Consider the following 25294-nt stretch of genomic DNA (forward strand, 5'->3'; position numbering starts at 1 on the left):
AATATTCTGGTTACTGTGTAAATTGTTCTTTTGGTTCTGCTTACTTCATTTTGCATCAGTTCATAGATGTCTTCCCGGGTTTCTGAAATTCCCTTCATTCCCTAGATTGTCCTGGCATGTAGACTCCCAAGTACTTTAGATTGTGTACAGTTAATTTAAATGGAATTTCTCTTTCTGTTTCTTGCTGCTGGACTTAGAAAACCACATACTACTAACAATGTCAATGTTCTATTGTATTTATTGCATTAAATATTTCCCAAATACATTTTAATCTGGTTCAGCATGTGGGCTATGAGACCAACACCTTTGTCTTTCAGTTGTAGAACAGGTTCCCATCTGCACTGGTAGAGGTAGGTTCCTCACTGGGACTTCCCTTTCCAATGAAATCAGAGGCCCATTACAAAAAAATTATTTTAAAAAAGTCCTTATTTGTACAAACTGATGCAAAGTGAAGTGAGCAGAAACAGGAAAACACTGTAGACAGTAACAGCAACATTGTGTGATGATCAACTATGAATGACTCAGCTCTTCCCAGTAGCACAAGGATCCAAGACAAGTACAAAGGACTCAGGAAGGAAAATGCTATCTACATCCAGATAAAGAACTGATGGAAACTGAATGCAGATTGATGCATACTTTTTTCACTTACTTTGTTTTTTTCACGGGTTTTTTTTTCCTTTTGGTCTGTTTCTTCTTTCACAACTGTGACTAATATGGAAATATGTTTTATATGATTACACATACATAACCTATATCAAACTGCTTACCATTTTAGGAAGAGAGGAGGGGAGGGAGGAAGAAAAATTTGGAACTCATAATCTTATAAAAGTGAATGCTAAAAATTGTCTTTACATGCAATTGGGAAAAAATAAAATACTACTTTGAAAAAGTAATTAATCCTATGTATTTTTGCAGAAGATCGTGGTTGTAAAATACAGTCACTTACTTCCATCTGGATTTGGGGCTGAGAGGATGATGCTGTGATTTTTTTTTTACTTCTTCAACAATCTGTGCTATTTTGGATATATTATTTCTAATCTCTTCAACCTGGAAAAAGAGAGGTTGATAAATTAAAATTTACTATGAATTTTTATATGCAGTATTTCAGAAAATAAATTTTCAAGTTAATCTGAGAAATAAAAGGCTAAATGGGAGCCCATTTCTCATTTTCCTTATTGATATTCTTTGATTTAAAAGGACAAGAGAAATATCAGTACACTTAAGCTTTTCTCTTCTAGCTAAGGCAACATCGGTGACAAGCCCAAATTATTTATGGCATTTCACGATTTGGGATGAAATATAACTTATACTGAAGGATCAGATAACAATAATGATGATAGCTAACACTTTTAGAGCTCATACTATGGGCCAGGCCGGATCTAAGCACTTTACAAGTACTATCATATTTGATCCTCACAACAACCCTGGAAGGGAAGTGTATTATCCCCATTTTATAGATAGGGAAACTGAGGCAAACAGCCATTAAGTGACATGCCCAGAGTCAAATAGCTAGTAAGTGTTGAAGGCCAAACTGGAACTCAAGTCTTCCTGACTCCAAGCTCAGGAGTCACCTAGCCGCCCATGTATATAGTATTACTGGCCCTCATAGTCCAAAGCAGAAATTAATCATTTCAATCAAATACATTAGGTACTATGACCATCAGTACCAATAAGGGGATTAAGAGTATATGTTTACTAAACATTCATTCCCCCAGAAGCCCAAATTAGTCTCAATGTTTCTAAACATAATTTATTTGTTATCAAGTTGGAGCCAAATGTATTGAGGACAGTGAAGCATGATTGTATTGCTGACAAAGCACCATCAATTTTCACTGCTTCCAAATATTAGGGTCTTGACAATCGACAATATTACTCATTTCATAGGAATCACTTAAACATTAATATTCATATAGCATGGTTTCCAGTGTGGCACTGTGTCATAAGACGGCTTGTTCTGGTCAACGCTTTTGCTTAGCAGCTTCCTCTATTTAAAGGAGGAATCAGTTTCACTTCCAAAACTCATGTGATGGAGAATATTCAAATATGCAGTTGTTTATTTTCAATGACAATAATTTCCTACACTAAAGTCCTACTTCAATGCCTTAGCTGTGTTCTTGAAGGTTATATCAGCAGAGAGGCAGCTGTGGGTCAACAAACTGAAGATGCTTTGGATGTAAGTCTAGTAATAAGCAACGGTCTTGTCATCTGAAGGTCAGCCCAGCTAAATTCAGAAAGGCTATTGCCTATCTGGTGTCTAGATGATGGGCATTATTTAGGCCATCGGAACTCAAAAAGACCATTTCCTAAGGTCACAGGATCATATATTTTAAAACTGGAAAGGATCCACCATGAAGTTCAAGTCCAAGACCCATTTTATACATGAGAAAACTGAGGCCCAGGGAAATGAAGTGAGTTGTCTAAGGTCACAGGATTCAAGAGTCAAGACTGAGAGACAATGAGGATTGCAGGAGGCATCCAAATTTTACATCAGAAGAAACAGAGGCCAGGGGGCTGAAGGGCCTGGCCAAAACAACTCAGGTGGAGCCTGGATTTGAACCCTGGTCCTCAGATTCCAAATCAAATGCTCTTCCCACTGCCTCAATGCTATCTCTCTACTATGCTCACTGTGGGGAAGTAAAACCAATGAGGAGTAATTTGTATTTTTATCTATCTCATGGGTCACTGTTACTTTTTTTAAAAATCACCAAGTGGTTTGGGTGCTGAGCTTCCCTCTATGTGCCTCTCCATGTTGGTTTCTAGACAGGAGATAGCCATTCTATCCCAGAACCTATTCTGAAAGCCTTCTGAGGTTGTCAGCTGCTCCAACAGTTTACACTCCACTGGAATAACCTCTAAGAACCCAAGGCTAAGAAGAGACTACAAGGTCAGCAAGAAAGGACTCTGATATCCATTGGTAGAAAAAGCATTAACACAGATGAAATCACAGATCTTCAGGCCTTGAAAATATTTCTAATTCTATACAGTTTGTGGCATTTCTATACTCCTTCATTTATTAATAGTGCATACTAATTTTATTATTCACATAAAAGCAAATTAAATACAAATACTTTCCAAAAATTTACCATTTTAAAAAAAGGTTTACATTTAAACAATGATAGTTTTGAGTTATTTTATACACAAGCTTGTGTTGACATTGCCGTACTCAACAACTCAGAAACATAAGGTAATGTAATTGTAAGTTTGCCTCAGAGGAAGCATTAACAAAATTTTCTATTAACTCTGCCTGTACTATCACATGCAGCAATAACCAGCTGCAGGCTTAAGGATTCCAGATCAACACCCTCAGAATGACTGTAGTGCAACCACATACCATTTGCTCACGTTCATTATTAACAAAAGACAGATTCTTTGCCATTCCCATTATAAATTATATTCACTAAAACTGGATTTCTTTCAAATCACAACCTTCTTTTCTGCAGTGCTCTACACTACTTTGAAAACCTAAATGACATTTCCACAAAATGGACATCCACCATAGCAAATATCTTCTCCACATTAATCTCAGTGGTGATTTTTTTTAAAGAGCAGTCAATTTCATTCACAATCAAATCAGAATAAGAGTTCACTTTATAAAGCTAGTTACTGTTAAACTAATGACAATTTCATAACCTAGGGATAATCTGCTCTTATTTTTGTATCCTTCACACTGATGGCAAAGAGCTGATCCCAAAAAAGTCTCCAAATGAACAGCATTCAATGAATTAATGCATCTTCTCACTGAAATATGACAGCAAAGCTTAATGCTGTATGAGGTTCTTCTTTTCAAGAAATGTATTTCAAAACAATTAAGTGGGGCCAACCACTTAAAGATTTACAGACAACAGGAGCAAAGCCCAACATACTAATGACACCTTACAAAGGAGATACAAGAGATTTGCTATTAGGTTACTAATAGGTACCAATAAAGCAGGAAAAGAAAGTAGTGCATTGTGGAAGCTGGCTACAAGAGTGAAATCAGGAAATCAAATCCTTTCTAATCAATTTTAATTTCAAATTAAGTTATCTTTATTTTGATATCTTTAAAACCTTAATTTAATTTCCTGTTCTCTTCATTATGCAAAAATAGCAACTACACAGTTGAAATGAAATGGTATTAGGAACTTAATATGTAATTAAATTCACGTATATCAAGAAATGTATGCACTGTGGAAAATCAGTACGACTAATCTAGTGTTGATAATGTGTCTGGAATGCCTACGTCCATGAATATAGTCATGGGAGTAACTATAATTCAATGTATTCCAATGAAGTGTGATTCTTTCAAAAAAGAAGTCTGATTAGTCCTTCCTATATGATTAAAACTAGCATTCTTAAAAATGAAGCTTCCAGAAAAATGGAAAACCAAGTTGACACCTCTCTCCTTGATATTTGAAGATGATAAGTTATCTGCTTAAGGGTTTAATTTCAAAAGATGGAAACTTTATGTCTGATCAAACACTACTTAGGTTGAGTAATGTAAAAATAGTAAAATCCATATTTTCTCCCTATATTAACTATTATAATACTACTTCTGATTACATAAGTTTTCACTCAAACAGCAACTTGCAAAATCCTACATTCTCCGCACCTGAAAACCGCACACTTATAAACACTGATCTACATGAACATGTTCCAGAGCTGTCTGTTCCTTTAAGCATCTTACCTGGTGGAAGAAATCATCCATGAAATGGTCCTTCTCAACGACAACAGTTGTTTCTCCATCTTCATTACTCTTACACTGAAAGGAGGGAAAAGTGTTTAAAAGGTCAGACACAAACCAGGAGATGCATCAGTTCATGAAACAAAACCACAATTTGTAAAAGTGCTTTGCTTATTTAATTTATTAGAAACCCAAAATGTAACCAACCGGCAGCTACTCAGAGAGAAAGCAGGTATAGTGGATAGAACACTGGCCCGGGAGTCAGGAAGCCCTGAGATCAAATCTGGCCTCAGACACTTCTAAGCTGTGTAACCTTAGGCAAGCCTCTGTTTCTACAGGCCTCAGTTTCCTCATCTGTAAAATAAGGGAGTTTGACTTTCTAGAAGGATCTTACTACTTCAACTTCCAACAATTAATTTTGCAGCCCTTTGATCTCCACATTACAGCCTGCTGGGGGAAGGGGGCAGGGAGGGGCCAGGAATTCAAGTGAACAGTTTGGAAGCATAAATTTTATCTACATAAACCAGCTCATATTTCTTTTGTCTTCAGGTGTCCAAAATAAATATAACTCTTTGTATCCTCTTCTTTCTAGAGATATCAATAATGATCCATACCATCAGCTAACTTTTCTATAAAACACTGTTTTTTTAAAGCCACTTTTTCAAACATCAACTAAAGTTGAGCAAATTTTTCTTAAGGATTACTTCTGCTCATCACACTAAAAGCTAGAATCATGTTTCTGGTGATAAACAAAAAAAAAAAAAAACAAGCTACTGGGAAGCAAAATTAAAGGAATAATAATGAATTTCTAGGTATGGACTAGAAACACTTTAACGCTGACATTTTTAAAGGAACGTGGAGCAACTTTTCACTCCAAACAACACTTATTTATTAAATTCTATGTACAAAATACTGTGCTAAATGTTGGGGAATACAAAAACAAAAATAAGATACTCAGAACCCATTATCTTTCCCTGTGAACACTCTCTCCCTCTTACCTTCCCCAATACTGTTAAGGGCCCCATCATCCTCCCAGGCCCTCAGACTCCCAACCTAGAAGTCATCCTGGACTACTCACTGTCTCTCAGCCCCCACATCCAAGTTGCTGTCAAGGTCTGTCAATTTAACCTTTGTCATATGTCTTGAATACATCCCTTTGTGTCATCTGCACCTCATACCTGGACTATGGCAATAGACACTGGTGGGTCTGCTGCCTCGAGCCTCTCCTCACTCCAAGCCGTCCTTGATTCAGCCACCAAAGTGATTTTCTTAAAGTACAGGTCTGACCATATCATCCTCCTACTCAATAAACTCCCCTGGGCTCCTTATTAAGTCCAGGAGCAAATACAGAATGCCCTGTTTGGCATTCAAAGCCCTTCATAGCCCATCCCCCTCCTACTTTTCCAGTCTTCTTACACCTGACTCCCTGATATGTTCTCTTCCATCCAGTGATGCCTCCCCTCTATCTCTCAGTATTTTCTCCAGCTGTCTCCCATGCCTGATGCATTCCCTCCTCAACCCCATCTAATGACTTCTCCAGCTTCCTTCAAGTTCCAACTAAAATCCCATCTTCTACATGAAGCCTTCCCCAATCTTTCTTACTTCTCTCAATCATTTCCTATTTATCCTGTATACAGCTCGCTTTGTAAAAATCTGCTTGCGCATTGTCTCCCCCATTAGATTCTAAGCTCCTTGAGGGCAAGAACTGTCTTCTGCTTCTTTTTGTATCCCCAGCATTTAACATGGTGCCTGGCACATAGGAGGAATGTAACAAATATTTAATGACTGACTGATTGGTAAGTCTTGGCCTACAAGAAATTCAGAGAATCTCAAAGTTGGAAGAGACTTCAAAGACCACTAAGTCCAACCCAAAGTGAAATTCTTGTTCCCCTCCAGACCAAAGCTGGAATAGTCATCCTGCCTCTGCTTGAAGACTTCCAATGAGGAACAGTTCATTTACATTCGACCTGGGGTAATAATCTCATCATTCAATCCAATCCAACAAGAAGGGATCAGCTGGGAAGGAGGGCAGTGGGGACAGCAGCAGGGGCAGGACAGGGTTCCTGTGAGGATGTCACACTGGAGTTGAGCACTAAAGAGAGCCAGGGAGTGCAGAGGAAAGGAAGGAGGGTGCTCTAGGCATGGAGCCCAGCCTATGTGGAGGTCCCAAGTTCAGAACTGGAGCATTGTTTCCTGGGGCACCACAAGGCTAGCATTGCTAAGGAGAGTAATACGCACTAAGCCTAGAAAGGCAGGATCACAGTGTTAAAGACAGAGGAACAGCAGTGTCCATAATTGCTACCCACCATCATCTGGCATACTCTCCTCCTTTGAAGTTCCCTCTATTAAAGTCTCCCACCCTTTTCCAATTATGGTAGCTATTAGGTACCAGTGGCCAGGTCACTTTCCTTCCTTTCTCAAGGAGTTCATCACCTGGCTCACCTTCTTCTTCTTCTTCTGCAACTCCTGGCCTTACCCTAGAGGACTCTGACATTCAGGTCGATGCTCCTTTAAGCTCCCAGACCTCCCCAAATCTCCTGACCTACTTTGTTTTTGTTGTTTTCGAGGCAATCGGGGTTAAGTGACTTGCCCAGAATCACACAGCTAGTAAGTGTCCAGTGTCTGAGGCCATATTTGAACTCGGATCCTCCTGACTCCAGGGCTGGTGCTCTACACATTGTGCCACCCTTTTGACCTACTCTTCTACCTCAGCCTCTTACAGGGATGGTCACACCCTCAACCCCACTATTACCCACACATGTTTCTTTTCCTCCAACAAAAACTCTGATATTCCTCTATTCTAGCTCTTCACCCTCATCACAACCTCTAATGCCTCCACCAATCAGTACTTTCTCAGTACATTACCCCAGCTCTGACCTCACCTCAAGCCTATACTATTCTCTATTATCAATCCTTTACCCCCTTACCTTATGCCAACTTAAACCCTAGAAGACTCCCACCATCTACCTCCACTGCTTCTATTCCTTCCAAACCCTCTTCTCTTCCAAACCTCTCTATTTCAGTCCTGAAGGACCATGCCTTAAACCTAAATCACTTTGACTCTCACTGATTGACCAACAATAGGTCCCAGCCCAAACCTCACTTGGTCAGTGTTTGGGCCCTGATGGCTCACAGTGAATGTAAATAGCAATTTTTTCTGTTTTGGCCAGAAACCCTGAGGGTCTTCCCCTCCCAGATTGATTTTTTTAACTAGTTAAAAGAGGCCATTCTTTGCCTCATTTTTTACCTAGTCATTAATCACTGAGTGAGCATTGCTTCAGTCAAACTGAGACCTGGAAAAAACCTCAACTTAAAAAGGCCAAAGTCCCCCACTACCTCCAAGGCCACCTCCAATCTTCCTGATCTATACCTTACCACTGGACCAAGATGGTTTTGGAGGAGAAAGTGAGGCTAGTGACTTTGCATAGTCCTTCCTCACTCAAATCCAATTCACTTGCAAGTCATGGCATCACCTTCCTGATGTCATGGTCCTCTTGGAGAACAAAAGACAAGTAAGTCACAGCACCTTCCAGGCTCCTAGGTTTATAGCCTCAGCTTTATCCTTAATTTCTCATTCTCAATCTCATTTGATTACCCATCAGTTACCAAATCTTGTCCTTTTTTCTATCTCCATAATTTCTTTTGCATCCGGCCTCCCAGGTCTCCACTCACACTGTCACCACATTAAGGACCCCATCACATCTCATCTAGACTATAATCAGTTTCACTGCCTCAAGTATGGGACCACTCTGGTACGTCTCATACAAAGCTGCCACAATCATTTTCCTTAAGCACAGATCTGATCATGTCACTTCCCTACTCAGTCAACTCCAGTGGCTCCCTATTGCCTCTAGGATCAAATATAAATTCCCTCCCTTTACCCTTTGAAGTCCCTTCGCAAACTAGCCCCACCTTATCCTTCTGCCCTCATTTAAGCACTATCCTTCCCACTGCTCCACTGGCCTTGTCTCTCCCTCACACATAGCACTCTTGCCTCTGAGGCTTTGCACTGGCCAGGCCTTATGCCTGGCATGTCCTCACTTCTCATCTCCACCACAGAATCCTCCTCTTTCAGGCACATTTCCAGGGCCACTTACCTAGGGAAGGCTTTCCAGATCCCCCAACTGCTAGGTCCTGCCTCTCTTTCTACTTTAAGAGGCCATCTAAGCCAGCCTCCTCATTTACAGAAAAGGAAACTGAGGCCCAGAAAAGTAAGGTGTTTTCCCCAAAGTCTCACAAAAGCAGCAATTGATTCTGGATTCTCACCTTCCAAAGTCCCTGTTCTTTTGACTGTACAGCTCTACTGGCTGACAAGAAAAGTTTTAAAAGCCAAACTGAGAAGTTTTTATTTAATCCTGGAGGCAAGAGGGAGCCTCTGGAGTGTACTGGGCAAGAGTGGTCCCACAGGTAGAACTATACTTTAGGAATATCAATTTGTCAGCTGTTTGGAAGATAAGAAGCATCCAAGGCAGCCAGCGATGAGGTCAACTGAAGAAGAGAAATCTACATCATAGTATAGCAAGGATACAACCATAATGTAACAAGACAGAGGAAAAACTAACGTGTTAACAGCAATGACTACCTATTAGACTATTAAAAATCACGTGATTAAAAAGTCCATTACAATGGCCAATGGTAGAAACACTAAAATTGGGTAACAGAAAACAAAGCAATTGGAAAATGGATGGTGTAGGTAAATGTTCTCAATTCTTTCCCCTCAGACGGACTGAGGCAGACTAGAGAAGTTGGCTGACTTGAAGCTAATCCTGTGGAAGCTTAAGTGGTGATGTGTTCTAAACTTCCCAGCATTACCTCTAGTAATCTGAAGGACAAGAAATCTAGAATGACTTTGGCTGGTCTTAATCAGAGGGCACTATGCAGTGCCCCATTCACTGATTAATTTAAGGAAACTGGGCAAAATGTGGAAACAACCTTTGATTTCACCATCAACTACATGTAAGGCATGTGAAGAAAGAACTGCTGCATTTATCCTAATCCCAACTTGAGCTAAATCATTTTGACCACATTTGAAAGACTAATTATCTTCCCATTATTTTCAAACACTCTACTTTTTTTAGCCTAGTGAAAACATACTTAATGAGAAACTTGTCTGAGTAAATTAGCTCAGCTACTTAAAGAACAAGCTAAAGGAACTGGTGTCCTTTAGCTGTACCTAGGGAAAAAAAGAGGGCACCTCAAATGTTCTGTCTTTAAATAGGTGAAAGATGTTTATACCAATACTGAATGACTATTCAAGAAGAGATTTTTTATCATGATGATGAAACCCTAGCATCGGAAACCATGGGAGACTGTAAGCTCCTTGACAGAAATGGTTGCTTTTTATGTTTTTATTACCACTGAGCACCCTGGGAATGTACGGCAGGAGCTTAAGAAATATTTGATGAGCTAAAGTGAAATGGCATGGTTTCTTTCCATCTATGACAATGTCCGAGAAGAGACTCAGTAATTCCATGTACTGGATTGTTTCAATGCCTACAAGCAGGGCCTAAAACAAGAGATCGATGCTGGAACTTTCTGAGTCTATATACTAGGATGACACTATTTACCCACTAGCACTTGAAGGAACATCCACTTGGATGGTGATGAATTATACTGATCCATTATCATTTTCTTATCTGATCTCCATTCTTGTTTTGAGGTGTATGATTTGGGTTAAGGAATATACCCATGGGAGGGGTTTGGTTGGTTGTTTGGGTTGCTTTATATATTGGGGGTGGGGTGAGGATTCTCCCAACGTGTGAAACAAACTACCTAAACACCATTTTAAGAAGGACCCCAACCATGCTTCACCTCACATGACTAAACTCTCTCTCCAGACTCCTCTCCTCTTCACCTGCCACCTTGTCCCTTCCCATTCCCCCTGAAACCCCTGCCTTTAGTACTACATGATTGCTGGCTTCGCCACCCAAGACCATCATTTTAGAAAGGACCCTAGCTTTGCTTCTCACTCACTCCTGGATACACAAACACTCATACTCTCTCCGTTTTTCTCCATTCTTTCTCTTCCCCTGTCTCTCTCCCTCCCTCCCTTTATCTGTTGTCTTCCCCTATTAATGTAAAGGGTGAAGACTGTCTGGAGGGCAGAGACTGTCTCATTTATATCCCCGGCAGTTAACATGGCATCTGGCACATAGAGCTCAATAAACACTTCATCTATCTATACAGTGAAAGAGCCCTAACCATGCCAACTTATTGAACTAAATGGTTAATACAAGTTTACTTTTAGTTTTCATATCACATATATAATACGGTGCGATCAATAAATTAGGAGTTATAAGAACTGAATTCTATCACCAGCAACACTATCATTTACTAACTATCTCTGACACTGGGCAGTTCATTTAACATTTTAGAACCCTAGTTTCCCCATCTGTCAGATGAGACTAAACCTTCTCCTTCTACCTTATGAGGTGGATGTAAAAATGGAAAACAAAAAAAGAATTTAAGTAAATTATAAAGCATTTTACAAATAATAGATATGCCAACAGCACAAGTAGCCTTTAACAAAAACTACGATAGTCTAAAGACTATTTTTCCTTGGGCCCTTCAATGATGTCCCCCTTTCTGTTGAAGACATCAAGATCTCACTGGTCAGTCAGGGCCACAACTATGGAGCCATCCTTGACTCTTCCCTTGCCAACAAGATCCAAATCTCGCTGATTCTGCTGCCACATCATCCATAACCTCTATCCCCTTCTCTCTACCTATACAACAAAGTCCTTACTCAGGCCCCCACCACCTGTACACAACAGCTTAGAGTTTGGTTCCCTGCCTCCAGTCTCTCCAGCTGCCAAACAGATCTTCTAGGCACAGATCTGACCATGCCACTCTCCTATTCAAGCTGCTTCAGTGGCTTCCTCTTGCCCCAAAAATAAACATATCTAGGTCCACGCTACCGTTCCTGGTTGACTGCACATGACTCCTCTTCATGCATTCCATTTTCCATCAAACTGGCCTCCTTGCATTCCTTGTTCACAACATTCCATATCCCTTCTCAGAACCTTTGCAAAAGGCATTCCACATGCCTGGAACTAACTCCATTCCTCTGAATTCCCAGCTTCCTTCAAGGTTCTTCTCAACTGTCACCTCCTACATGAGGCATATCCTAATCCCCACTCCCTACCCAAGCTGCCACTGTCTTCCTCCCACTTCCACTAATATTACTTGTATAGCACATCTATGTGCAGTTGGAACATCTAGGGACATGCTGTTCCCTCTGCCTCTAACAGACTGTAAACTCCCAGAGAAGCCAGGCAGGCAATTGCATTTTTGTCTCCATATCCCATGAGCCTAGCAAACTACCTGGCACCGTTTTTTGTTTTTTGTCCAGACCTAAGATTTTATTGGTGTAAACAATTTCCTTTGCTGAAGGACCCTCTACCAATGCAGATGAGCACCTATTCTACAACTGGAAATCTTGGAAAGTTGCCTGGGGTACTGAGAGGTTAAGTACTTGCCTAGGGTTATACACATGGAACTTGAAGCCAGTCTTCCTGACTCTGAAGACAGCTTTCTATCCAGTACGGCTGCCTTCTCACCTCTTTAATAAATACTGGTGTAAAGCACACTAGACAGAATACAAAAGATGCATGTTCTGGTCCAAATTCTAACCCCATGTTTGTGAACAAGGCCAAGTCTGTCACTGTCACTTAATGTTATCAGAGTGGTATGGGAGAAAGCCCTCCCTAGGCCAGAGCTTCACATTTGTGCAAGAGTATTGATAAAGTGAATCAAGAGTATTCAGAGGGAAACAACCAGGAAGGGGAATAGGAAAGAATGGTAAGCCTCAGCTGAAGGAACTAAGGATGTTTACCCTCAAGGGAAGAAGATTTAGGGGGTACTCAAAGTGTGGGACAGTGAAATGATTGTGGGCCGTGGAGTCGAGGCCCTGCATTCAAAATTTACTTCTGACGTGTACTACTTGTGTCACCTTGGGCAAGTCATTCAATCTGAATTTTCTCATCTGTAAAATGAGAATACACTATTTACTCCATTAAGTGTGAGAAAGGGATTTTCATCACCATCTCCTGGCTTCCTGGCTTCCTTCAAGTTCTAGCTAAAATCCCGCCTTCAATGACAGGCCTTTCCCAATCTTCTCTCAGTTGATTATCACCAGTTTATCCCATCTATAGCTTGTTTGGACACGGTTGTTTCCATGCTGCCTCCCTCACTGACTGTGCCCTCCACGAGAGGAGAGACTGCCTTGTGTATCCCCAGGGCTCAGCAAGGTACTGGGCACATAGGAAGCACTTAATAAATGCTTTTTCACTATTATAGTCCATTCTACCCACTCCAGATAAAAATGTACATAAATTAAGCAAAATAAAGAGCTGTGGATTCTATTCCAAACTAGCCAAGCTCATTCCAGGGACTCACTTTCCCTTACCTGGAATTCTCCTCTTCAGTCAATCCTATCAGCTCAGGGCAAATACAGACTATTCCAAAAAGTCTTCCTTGTCTATTACAATCCTTACTGACCTCTCCCTTCTTGGAATTCCTAAAGTAATTTCTGCTCACGCTCCTTTCTGCCTTCGCTAGACTAGGCAACATACAACAATCACATGTTCATCTTTTGTCCCCCCACTTCCCATAGGGCAGGAACTGTGACTTTTGCAACTTCTCGATGCCCTCAATGCTTGCTACAGTGCTCTGCAGGTACCTGCTAGTGGAACAAATGTATCCTCTTCTCATCTTTGAAATTTGTATCATGATTTCAGGATTCCTCCACCAAAGCCCTACTTTAACCATTCATCCCAGCATGGAAGAGATCCTCAGTTCTCTGAAGCTATTTCAGCTGGGTAGAGGTTTTACCAAGCCCATAGCAGCTTAAGAAGGCTCATCAATGGAAGACTACCCAGAGGATGCTTCGTTTTGTTCTGTTACGGCAAGGCTGAAACCATTCACTAAGGCAGGCAGGACTTGTGATCTGCACAGGTAGAAGGCCTGCCCACTTCGACGAAATTTCAGATTTTTTGGAGCATTCTACAAGTATTTCATGGTAACTCAACAGTTAAGTGTCTAAATTGCAGAGTTAATGTTTCTCTAGTTGTAGTCAATGAAAAGTCCCAAGACGAGTGCTTGTTATTTACTTATTACGTACCAGACACTATGCCAGGTATTGGAGATGATGATTATTATGAAGAAGAAGAGAGGACTAGGCTTAGAGTAAAGATGTGAGTATGAATCCTTGACTCATTAGCTATGTGACCAGGGTCAAGTTGCTTAATACCTCAGTTTTCCCACCTAAAAAATGGGAATGGTAAGAATTAAATGAGATAATATATGTAAAGTCGGGCAGCTAGGTGGTACAGTAGATAGAGAGCAGGGCCTAAAGTCAGGAAGATTCATCTTCCTGAGTTCGAATCTGGATTCAGACAATTACTACCTGTGTGACCCTGGGCAGGTCTCTTAACCCTATCTGCCTCAGTTTCCTCATCTGTAAAATGAGTTGGAGAAGAAAATAGCAAACCACTCTAGTATCCTTGCCAAGAAAACCCCAAATAGGGTCGTGAAGAGTGGGACAACACTGAAACAACACAATAAATAAAGTGCTTTATAAATCTTAAAGTGTCATGTACATGTTGTTATTATTACTGAACTTTATAAAGGATAAACATGCACGAACAAAAATATACATAAATCACATATGAATTAATTAAAAAGCATTTCTTAAATGCTCAGGATGTTCTGGACACTGTGCTAAGTGCAAGGAATAAAAACACAAAAAATAAGCCAGTCCCTGCCTTGAAGGAGCTCACATTCTAATATTCTCATAGGGAGCACAACCACATGGAGGAAGTGGTAACCAGAGAGGGGAATTTTGGCCCAGGAAGTCACGGGGATGGAGTCACATGGTAACTGACTGAAATGTTTCCACCACTAGTGGTGGCACTGAATCCCAGAACCAGAGATGGAAAGCTGGGTAGGAGAAGCATTTGTTAGGGGTGACAAGACATGAAAGTAGCCAAAGAGCAGTATGAGGGATCTGGATCAGGCTTGATGTTATAGATTCTTAGCAGTCAGATGCAAGGCCAGGCCCTGGAGCCAGAGCTGGGTGGAGGTCAAGGCACAGCACCAGCATGGCATAAAGGTGGCCAATAAATCCATAAATACCATATAATTTTCAGGGAAAAAGGAGGAATCAGGAAAGATCTGATGTAAAAAGTAAGGCCTGACCTGAGATGTGAAGTAAACTAGGGCTTCTAAGAGGTAGAATGAGGAGTAACTCCATTCTAGGCATGAGTGACAGCCTGTACCAAAACCCAGAGACTGTAGACGGGAGTGTTGTTTCTGAGGAACAGCACGTTCCTCCAGTATGACTAGAAAGGGAGGAATGTATAAGCCTCGGAAGGGTTGGGAGCCAGATGATGAAAAAAAAAAAAGAGTTTATATTTGACCCTGGAGGTACTAGGGAGCCACTGGAATGTGATGAGGAGTGGAGTGATGTGATCAGACCTGAGCTTCAGGAAGGTCACTTTATGGACTGGAGAAGGAAGAGGCTTAGGCAGGAAGATCAGTTACAAGCTTACTACAAATGTGCAGGCTCTAAGAGGTGATAAGGGACTAAATCAGGAGGGTGGCAAAGGGAAGAGACCAATGTGAGCAACCCTGTTGAGGCAGAATCAACAAAACGTGGCACCTGAATGGCTATGTGAGGTGAGGAAGAGGGAAGATTTGAGAACAACTCTGAAGTTCTGAATGTGGGTGTCTGGGAGGATAGTGATGGCCTCAGCAGAAACAGGGATGTCTGTAAGAGAAGTGGGGCTGGAGGAAAAGTGGAGTTTGATGTGCCTACAGTACATTCAATTCAAAAGGTCCAACAAAAAGTTGGTCCATCTGCTGAACCCTCCACCCTCCTCCACATGGTGTCCCCCCTACTTAAAACATGAGGTCTTCAGTAGCCTCTAAGAGGCTACTGTATCCCTAACCCACAGCACATTGGAACAACATCTGCTTAACTAATGCTTTTCCATTCCATACTATTCCCATCACACCCAAACCCTCTAAAAAAACACTTAGTGATAAGGGAGTAGAGCTCAAGAGAGCTACAAGGGCTGGATATATAGAAAATAGTAATAGTAACATTAATAATAACTACTTATATTGTGTGTCAAGGTTTGCAAAGTGCTTTACATGTTATTTGCTTTGACCTTCACAACAACCCTCTGTGGTAGGTGCTATTATTATCCCCATTTTACAAATGAGGAAACTGAGGCTAAGAGCTTACTTGACTTATCCAGGGTGTCTGAGGCAGGAAGCACCACCAAGCTGACTCAGATCCCTATAGGCATCATCTGCAAGGAGCCGCTATCTAAGCCAGTGAGAGTTGATGACATCGCTAACAGTAACCCTGGGGACACTTCCACCTTACACGGATGTCCCTCTGAATGCTGCCACTGCTCTACCCTCCAACCTAGACTGCCACAAGCTGTGCCTGCCCCAGTTTGGTCCCCGGGGCCATGCCTTCTCTTCTTTCCTCTAACCCTCCCTCCCAGCCCTCAGACCCTTCTGTAGATCCACCATCTATATCAGGCCTCCAGAACACAAATATTCTCCTCCCCACTAGGACTTTCCATCTCTCTCTCTCTCTCTTTCTCTCTCCAAGAAGTGTAATCAAATCACCATGACCATTTTTTCATGAAAGCTTGTGTTAATGGACTGCTCTATTGCCCAACTTCCCATCTTTGTGACCTGTGACTTCCCATACCATAACACCATTTCCTGGCCGCTGTTCCCTCAGACATGTTGTCCTCTTCAACAGAACGAAAGCTCTCTGAAGGCTGACCTACATCAAAGGTCAGCAAAGAAAGGACCAGGCAATGGTTTTCATATTTTTAAATAAAGTTTCGTTGTTTTTAAAAATATAACAACTATTCTTAGTTCATGGGATAAAAATCGGCAGTTAGCAGACCCCGGTCTAGATTTTTTTTTTTATTTATATCCCCAGCACTAAGCCCAATACTTGGTACACAGTAAATTCCAGCTCTGGCTGGTGGAATGAGACCTGGACTTGGAGCCAAAAAGACCTAAATTCAAATTTGCCCTCAGATGGTTACTGGCTATGTAACCCTAGGCAAGTCACTTAACCTGTTTTCCTCAGTTTCCTCATCTGTAAAATGGGGATAATAATGGCACCTACCTCCCAAGGTTGATGTGAGGATCATAAATAACTTGGCACAGTGCCTGGCATACAGTAAGCGCTAAATAAGTGTTGGAGGCAGTTAGATGGTTTAGTGGATACAGTACTGGGCCTAGAGTCAGGAAGGCTAGAGTTAAAATCTGGCCTCAGATACTTCCATGCTGTGTGACCCTGGGCAAGTCATTTAACCTCTGTTAACCTTAATCCAGAAGAAAAGGAAATGGCAAACTATTCTAGCACCTTTACCAAGAAAACAACAAAGTACCTACTAGTGTCAAACATTGTGCTAAATATTGGGAATACAAAGAAAGACAAAAAAAAGGCAGTCCCTGCCTTGAAGGAGTCCAACAGAGGGAACTACAAGTTAAATAATATGTACAAACAAGCTATATTGTTATTCAGTTGTGTCTGACTCTTTGTGACCCTGTTTAGGGTTTTCTTGGCAGAGATACTGGAGTGGTTTGCCATTCCCTTCTCCAGTTCATTTTACAAATGAGGAAACTGAGGCAAGCAGGACTAAGTGAATTGCCCAGGGTCACATAGCCAGTAAGTATCTGAGGTTGGATTTGAACTCAGGAAGAGGAATCTGACTCTAGGCTCAGTACTCTATCCACTGTGTCACTTAGCTGCCACAACAAACTATACACAAGATAAAATTGAAATACCTGACAAAGGGAAGACACTAGAATTAAGGGGGGAGGGGGGAGGGGCGGAGTGCTGCTTGCCTTTAGTCACAGAGCTAAAAACCAAGCCAGGACTTGAAGTTCTAAATCTAGTTGGGGTGGGGGGAGAGGGGGAACCATTAAATCGTATTGCTGCCAAGATACATATATATTAATTTATCAAAATTAGAGAGAAAAAATCCCTGCTTCCTAATTAGATAGTAAAGCCATTTTGTTATCTATTATTAAATCACAAGTCTAAATACATTTTTCCAATATCTTCTCTTTTTCCTTTCATTAAATTCTTTACTCCTCAACCTTGTAATGGAAAATTTTATGAGTGTGATGTATGGAACAGCCCCTAAGTCTCCTAAGAATTAAAAACAAGTATTACACACAGGGTAATGGAGAAGTACATAACGGGTATGAGCAGGCTGCCACATATAACCAGGAGAGAAATACCAAAGAATGGGGAGCCAAAGATGGATTGCCGAAGAGTAAGATAAGGATTGCATAAGAATAAGAAAAGATGGGCCAATCATGTGGTAACAGCAAGGGATGAGAGGTGGATGTTGATGAGGCTCCACTGGTACCCACTGGTACTGACATCAGGACAAAGTAGAGGAGAACATTCATTCGGTGGACCCCCAGTAGTGACCTTTAAGGATATGAATAGGCTGTGATCTCTGATGCTAAAGAGTCCTTTTTAAGTGATTAGATCAAAGACCCATATAGATATTAAGCATGTAAACATGATGGATTTTTTAAAAAGGGCTTATAAAAATACTGTAAAAACTTAAATGAGATTTCATTGATTTTAGAACATTCCCTGACACAGGCATTCCCAAACTGCTCTCATATACTGACATTTTTTTAAATGCATAAAATCTAATTTTTTGGTTCTCTAAATACCTGTATCTCACAGAACAGGCTTGAGGTTTTAAAACAACAGGATTACCAAGTGGAAATTTATTTCCCAGAGGTTTCATCCTTCTAAAGAAAGGATGAAATAAAGGAAGACAAACAACCCAGGACATGTTTATGTGTGCTAAGGGTACCTGTATTACAGTCAACAAGAGAGGAGAAACTCCAGTACAGACCCCTTTGGGATTCCTTCATTTGATGATAAACAAAACTGTGCCAAGGTAGAATTAGCAGCCAGAATACTGCAACCTTGAAGAAAACCTGAAACCCTTTAAAGCTCATTCTTTCAAGTAAAATAGTTTCAATAACACATTAAGAAAAAAATCTTCTATTTGAAAAAAAACTCTTCAAAACATTTCTAAATCTTAATGTATTGTTTAACTTCATTTGAAAACTGGACTTTAAAAAATTATGGGGCATTTTTCCCCTTACTTTGAATTGTATTCACACTAGCCTGCACATTTAGCAATCCACAGACCTAAATTTCATCCTACAAATGCAAAATAACTATTTCACCATTTCCTTGGGCTTAATGGAGTAGTGAGCACCATGCATTTACTGACTGTGATCAGCAAGACTTCATTTTTTAAAACAAGAAAAGCAAATACATTGGCAACAATTATCTTCTAGGATGAAAAGCTTAAGATCTACATCCTAACAAATATTTATTTCACCATTTTTCCTATAGTCATCATCTTAATTCTAAATGCCTGTTTGATCCAAGGAGTTAGAAAAAAATTAAGAGACTTTTTTAAAAGAATTTCTACACTTAAGATGGATATAAATGTATGTGTATATATGCATACACACATGCATATGTAAATATATGTAAAAGATAGCTTGGGAATTGCACAAACCAATGAAATCTCATTTAAGTTCTTATAGCATTATTGTGCCCTCTTTTTTATTCATCATAAGAGCTGTGATCTCAACAATTCAAAAAGTCTCCCCAACAACGTTTCTCCTAGAACCATCCATACCAGAGACATTAGTCACATACCCAGATATCCATCATATTCCTCAACGTCCCCCTCCACCACTGCAAATCACATCCCCCTATGTTGTGACAAGTTTTTCAAGAGATGTTGTGACCCCAAAATTCATCCCACTGAAGCCAATCTGCCCTTAAGCTTCTCCAAATATACCAGGACTGTTCCTCAGGTGAAAGACATACAAACCATTGCCAGGTCTGTTCTCAAAAGACTTTTTGGTTTGGTAGAACCTTCAACAGCTGGTACTTCCCTCATATGCTTAAGGAATCCAATTACTACCTCCAGACCACTGTGAGGCAATGAAGGTGGATTTCAATGAAGGACTAATATCACACTCCCCACATTCAGCTGTCCATAACATCACTGAAAAATTCTCTATTGTACAATAACCAAATGTTAATAAAAGGGAGTAATAATAAAATATTTGGTCTAAATTATGAATATAAATTGAAAACAGTGGTAAAGATTAAGTTTCCAACCTAGAACATAATTTATAAGAATTGTAGAATTCTACAAAACTAATCAGTCTCACAAAAATGAAATGACGTAAAGAATACAGTAAGGTATGAAGCTACTTACTGATGCAGCCAAATGAAAGATTTCATTGTCCTTCTAAAGAGTTAAACACATGTGCTTTGGAGGAAATGAAAGCTTTTCAAACTCAGCAATCACAACAGCAATGTTAGGGTTATAAATTTGCTTTCCTATGTCTCGTTAGGGGGCTCACTTTTCAACCACATTAACAAAGGAACATCTAACATAGTTATACAGATCTTGGACAATCTAGAATGGGAAATATTTCTAGTATCTCATAAACTCTTCTACAGGATGTAGATAATTCTTATCTATGATTGCCGTACAGTCTCCTAGGAACAAATCATTTAACAAAGTCTCCTCTCTCTATTCCACTAATGTGAGTTTCTGTAGCTACTAATATTCACTGTATTAGTAAGGGGGGAAAAAAAGGAAGGATAAAGAAAAAGACAGTTTCAGAGAATCCCAGGAAGACTTGTATGAATTGATGCAGAGTAAAGTCAACAGAATCAAGGCAAAAATCCTTACTCTTTTAACACTGAAAAAAACAATTCTGAAATCTTAAGAATTGTGATTGATGCAGTGGTCAACCATTACTGCAAGGGAATGAGGTTAAAGACATAGAGAGGAAGGCCTTAATATGCAGAATGAGATATACAATCTTGGACATGGCTAATGGGGAACTCTGTTTTGCTTGCCTATGCCAATTTGTTACAATGGTTTGGGTTGGTTTTTTTCTTCCCCCAGTAGGGGTAAAGTCGAAGGGAGAGAAAATAAATGCTTATTAACTGAAAAAAATAAACATAACTTTAAAAATAAAAGTAAAAATTTTTTAAAGAAAAACCAGTTAATACTTGAAAAGTCCTTTAAAACAGAAATGCTATATTAATGTTAAGTATTATTTGTATAAGTTTAATAAAAAGCATGTAACCACCAAGTGTCTTCTCACCATCTGTGCTCAAGCATATATACGCCAGGTAGAAAAGGCTAGCTCAAGCCCTGGCTCTTCCATGAAACCTTTGGCAGCTCCAGCTCCCTTCTCTGAACCCCTCAGTGCTGTTATCATCCCTCTCACATGCATTTGACCTACTCCCTGTTCCTATCAGTCTTGTTTCTCCCACTGCACTGCTAGCCTGACAGCAAAGACCCTGGTACACTTTTCTTGTGGTCTTGTGAATTTGTTTTAGGGAAGACCCCAGCAGGGGGTCAGAGCGGTCTGGGGATGATGAGTTCCCAGGCTGTGATATGGTGTTTTAAGTTCCTTTGTGTTATGATAAAGTGGGCTGACTGGCTGTGGGAGCTGAACATTTGGTTATGGGATATGATCTTCTGGTGCATGAATAAATGTCATACTTCTTTTACCTTCTTTATGGAGAGTCTCTCATACTTTGTGATACAGAACTACATAGGCATATTCACCACTATCATTGATGTTGGGTTTATTGCCTGTTTCATTTGAAATTTACGAGGGTTCAGAGGCCCTGTAATCCAGACACTGGGGTACAATTAATTCATATCCCAAACCTGTCTACAGATTCACAAAATACCAAGCTACATACTGTGGATCCAAATAAACTATAAATTAACAGAGTTCAAGCTTGGAAGAAGCCTTAGGGATAATCTAGTCCAACCCTCTCACCTGATGAAGGAGGAAACTAAGGTTCATAAAGAAGTGCCATGCTCAAGGTCACAGGCAAGAATCCAGGTCCTGTGATTTCAAATTTAGGGTCTCAATTTAGGTTCTGAAAATGGGACACATCTTAAGAGAGTCACCCTATTGTGAAAATAAGTTTAATGTTAAGGTATACGTAGAACCTATATCGATTACATGCTGTCTTGAGGGCAGAGGGGGAGGGGAGGGAGAAGGAAAAAATTTGGAGCTAAAAACTTGTGGAACAGAGTGTTGTAAACTAAAAATAAAAAAGAATTTTTTTTCAAAAGAAAAAAGTCACCTATAGAATTCAAGGGTACTCCTCCCACGTTATTCTATAACTAAAATCAGATTATCTCTGGCTGGAAAAACATCAGAGCCAACTTGTCTAACCCCCACCTGACTGTGAACCCCCGGATTCAGCATCCCCTAAAAGTGATCCTGTAGACTTTATCTGAAGACCTACAGTGAAACAGAACCCATCATGTCACAAAGCAGCCCAATTCACTTTTGAATAGCTCTAATTACACACAGATCCACAGATGCAGCCAGAGATCTCACAGGTCATCTAGTCTAACACTTCCGTTTTACAGATGAGTAAACTGAGGCCCAGGGAGCCTAAATCACACTGGTAGTAAGCATCAGACTCTCAATCCTTGTCATCTGACTCTATTCGGTTAACAAGCATTTATTAAGCACCTACTATATGTCAGGCACTGTGGACACTCGCAAGCAAAAAGAGCCCCTGCTCTCAAGGAGCTCACAGTTTAATATGAAGGAGACAACATACAAAACACCATGTCCACACAAGACCTACAGAGTAGACGGAGGATCACCTCAGAGGGAAAGGGGGGGAAGGGGGAGTAACCACCTAAGTGACTAGGTCCATAGGAGACCTATAAAGTCATCTCGGACAAAAAAGGGCAGGCAGAGGGGCTCACTCTCCAATACAGGACAGAGAGAACAACATCTAAGTGACCAGATCCATAAGGGCCTCTCAGAGGGAAGGGGAGGGGAGAGGGGCACTCCCTCCATGGCGGGAGGGACATCTAAGTGACCAGGTCTATAGGGGCCTCTCAGAGGGAAGGGGGAAGGCAGAGGGGCACTCCCTTCATGGGGGGTGGGGAGACACCGAAGTGACTAGGTCCATAGGGGCCCTACAGAGAAGCAGGCAGCAATGGCGGGGGGGCAGGCACTCACAGGGTGGGGATGGGGCAGGGGGTGCAGCCCCGCTGCATTCCCGGGGACCCCAGGCCCGCCCCTCTAACGGACCGGGCCGGACGCGAGCCCGCCCAGGGCGGCCTCCCGGCCCCGCTCGCCGCTGCCCTCCTCGGGACACTCCCCTCGCTTATCGGGGCCGGCAGAACCGAGAGCCGGGCGGGCTCCAGATGTGCGGGGGCCCAGCCCGACGGCTCATCGCAGCCTCTCGCGCCCCGACCCGGGACCCCGCCAGGCCGGCCCTAGGGAGGGGCGGGAGCACAGGCGCTCCGCTGGGGGGAGGGGGGGGGGTCCTCGCCTCCCCTCCCCCTCCCACGGGCGCTCCTCCCCTTCCCTCTCCCCTCCCCCTCCCCAGCCCAGCGACGTCCGTCTGGCCCACCCCGGCCGGACCCCCGCCCGCTCACCGCTGTCAGGTCCGGCAGCCGGTCCCTCATCCCGCCCCGGCCGGCTCCACGCCCCCCGACGCCCCGGGCCGCTGTCCCGGGGCTGCCTAACTCCGCTCGGCTCCTCTGCTCCCTCCCCGCCGCCCGCAGCCCGCAGCCCCAGCCCCGGCCCGATGCCACGGCAACCACCGCCAGCCCCCGCTCTGCGCATGCCCGGCCGCCCCGCCGGCTGTCCCCACCCCAAACAAACCGCGGCGGAGCCTGCCCCAGGGCTGCAAGCCCAGGGCGGGGGCGGGGCCGGGCCGGGGGCGGGGGCGGGGTCGAGGCAGAGGAGCCCCGGCGGGCCTCGGGGGAGGGGTCGAGGCTAGGTGGCCGCCCCCAGAGACTACGGCCGATGCTTTGTCTGTATTCTGTGCTTGGGGGACGCTGGATATTTAACGTGTAGGGACCCTATAGGGACTGGCCTGTAATGCCCGTAGTGTGGGGAACTCCCGGGGGAGTAAGATCCTTTCACTTTCCCTGAATTTATACTCCTACTGGAAAAAAGCAAAGCAAGGAAACGAAGGCCTACCATGTGCCAGGCACTGTGCTAAGCACTGTACAAATATTACATGATTTGGTCCTCCCCGGGCAGGAGATGCTGTTATGACCCCCGTTTTATAACCTAAGGAAACTGAGGCAGACATGCTCAAGGGACTTGCCCAGGGTCACACAGTTACAAAAGTCTAAGGTCAAATTTGCTCTCATGTCTTGCCAACTCCAGCCACTTGAAGACCTAGATGCCTACATGGTTGCCACCCTAGACAGGTTAAATCTCTTATGCAGGGTCATGCAACCAATGTGTACTAAAGGTGGGACTTGGTTCCAGGTCTTCCTGACTCCTCAGCCAGCTCTCTAAGCACTTCACTATGCCATACATACACATACATATAGACACTCGTGTCTGTATATGACGTGTATATGTCTAAGTTCCTACGTATATATGAATATAGATGTGGTGGTAGTGGTTGTCCTTTCTCAAAGAGGACCAAAATAACATCACTATGTTTGAGTCAAGTTTAATATGTCGGACTGTGGCTGATCAGACCAATACAAGCTTGAAATGCTCCGCCACAGGTCAGGCACAAATACTCCATGTGAATACTTGGGTGGATTCTCTAGATTTGTGCATCTGGAGTTTCTTTTGAGCTATTTCAATTCTGCTTTGCTCATAGAGCACAGCACCTCCTCTGATGTGGGCATGCCATGCCGAGAAGTCCTGTGCCAGTGTCTCCCATGTCACACAATCAATTCCAAAGTTCTTAAGAGAGACCTTGAGAGTGTCCTTGTATCACTTCTTCTGACTACCATGTGAATGCTTGCCATGTGTGAGTTCTCCATAAAATAGTCTTTTTGGTAACTTTTGCATTCAGACAATATAGCCAGCCCATTGGAGTTGCCCTCTCTGAAGCTGATCCTTCACCAGGATTTTGGTCATCTATATGAGAGCCAATGTGGCTTCAGAAAAGGCCAAGGAACAGTTAATATGGTGTTTGCTGCCCCACAACTCCAGGAGAGATGCCAGGAGTCTGTATACAGCGTTTGTAGATCTGACCGAGGCCTTTGATACTATCAATTGTGAGGGCTTATAGAAAGTTATGTCAAAATTTGGTTGCCTTGAGAAATTCATTAGCATTGTGCATCAGTTTCATGATGGCATGCTTGCCCAGGGTTCTGGGTGATGGACAACGCTGTTGTGCTTTCCCAGTCAGCAATGGAGTGAAACAAGGCTGTGTGCTCGCTCCCATGCTTTTTAGCATGGCGTTTTCAGCCATGTTGTCAAATGCTTTCAATGAGGATGAACCTGTGGCATCAAGGTCAGCTACCGCATGGATGGTAAATTCTCCAACTTGAATAGGCTACAAGCCAAGACCAAAGTAGAGGGAGTATTGATCCATGATTTTCTGTTTGCAGATGATCGTGCACTCAGTGCAGCCTCTGAAGGTGAGATGCAACAAGTATGGATCAATTCTCTGCCACTCATGCTAATTTTGGCCTAACAATTAACACCAAGAAAACACAGGTGTTCCATCAGCCATCACCACACCATCCATTCATGGAACCATCGATT

The 25294-nt window shown here is 42.2% G+C and overlaps 1 protein-coding gene across 1 annotated transcript in view; it reads right to left on the bottom strand.

Moving 5' to 3' along the window:
- STX2 (syntaxin 2) overlaps positions 1-23310 on the bottom strand; it is a 47099-nt gene extending 23789 nt beyond the window's left edge. Inside the window, 4 exon segments of the mRNA XM_036739220.1 lie at positions 947-992; positions 994-1047; positions 4664-4738; positions 23206-23310. Of these exon segments, the coding sequence (XP_036595115.1) occupies positions 947-992; positions 994-1047; positions 4664-4738; positions 23206-23235 (205 nt within the window). The 5' untranslated portion in view covers positions 23236-23310.
- Positions 23311-25294: the final 1984 nt, after the last annotated feature.

Source organism: Trichosurus vulpecula, chromosome 1 (genome assembly GCF_011100635.1).
Source record: "Trichosurus vulpecula isolate mTriVul1 chromosome 1, mTriVul1.pri, whole genome shotgun sequence".
NCBI lineage: Eukaryota > Metazoa > Chordata > Mammalia > Diprotodontia > Phalangeridae > Trichosurus > Trichosurus vulpecula.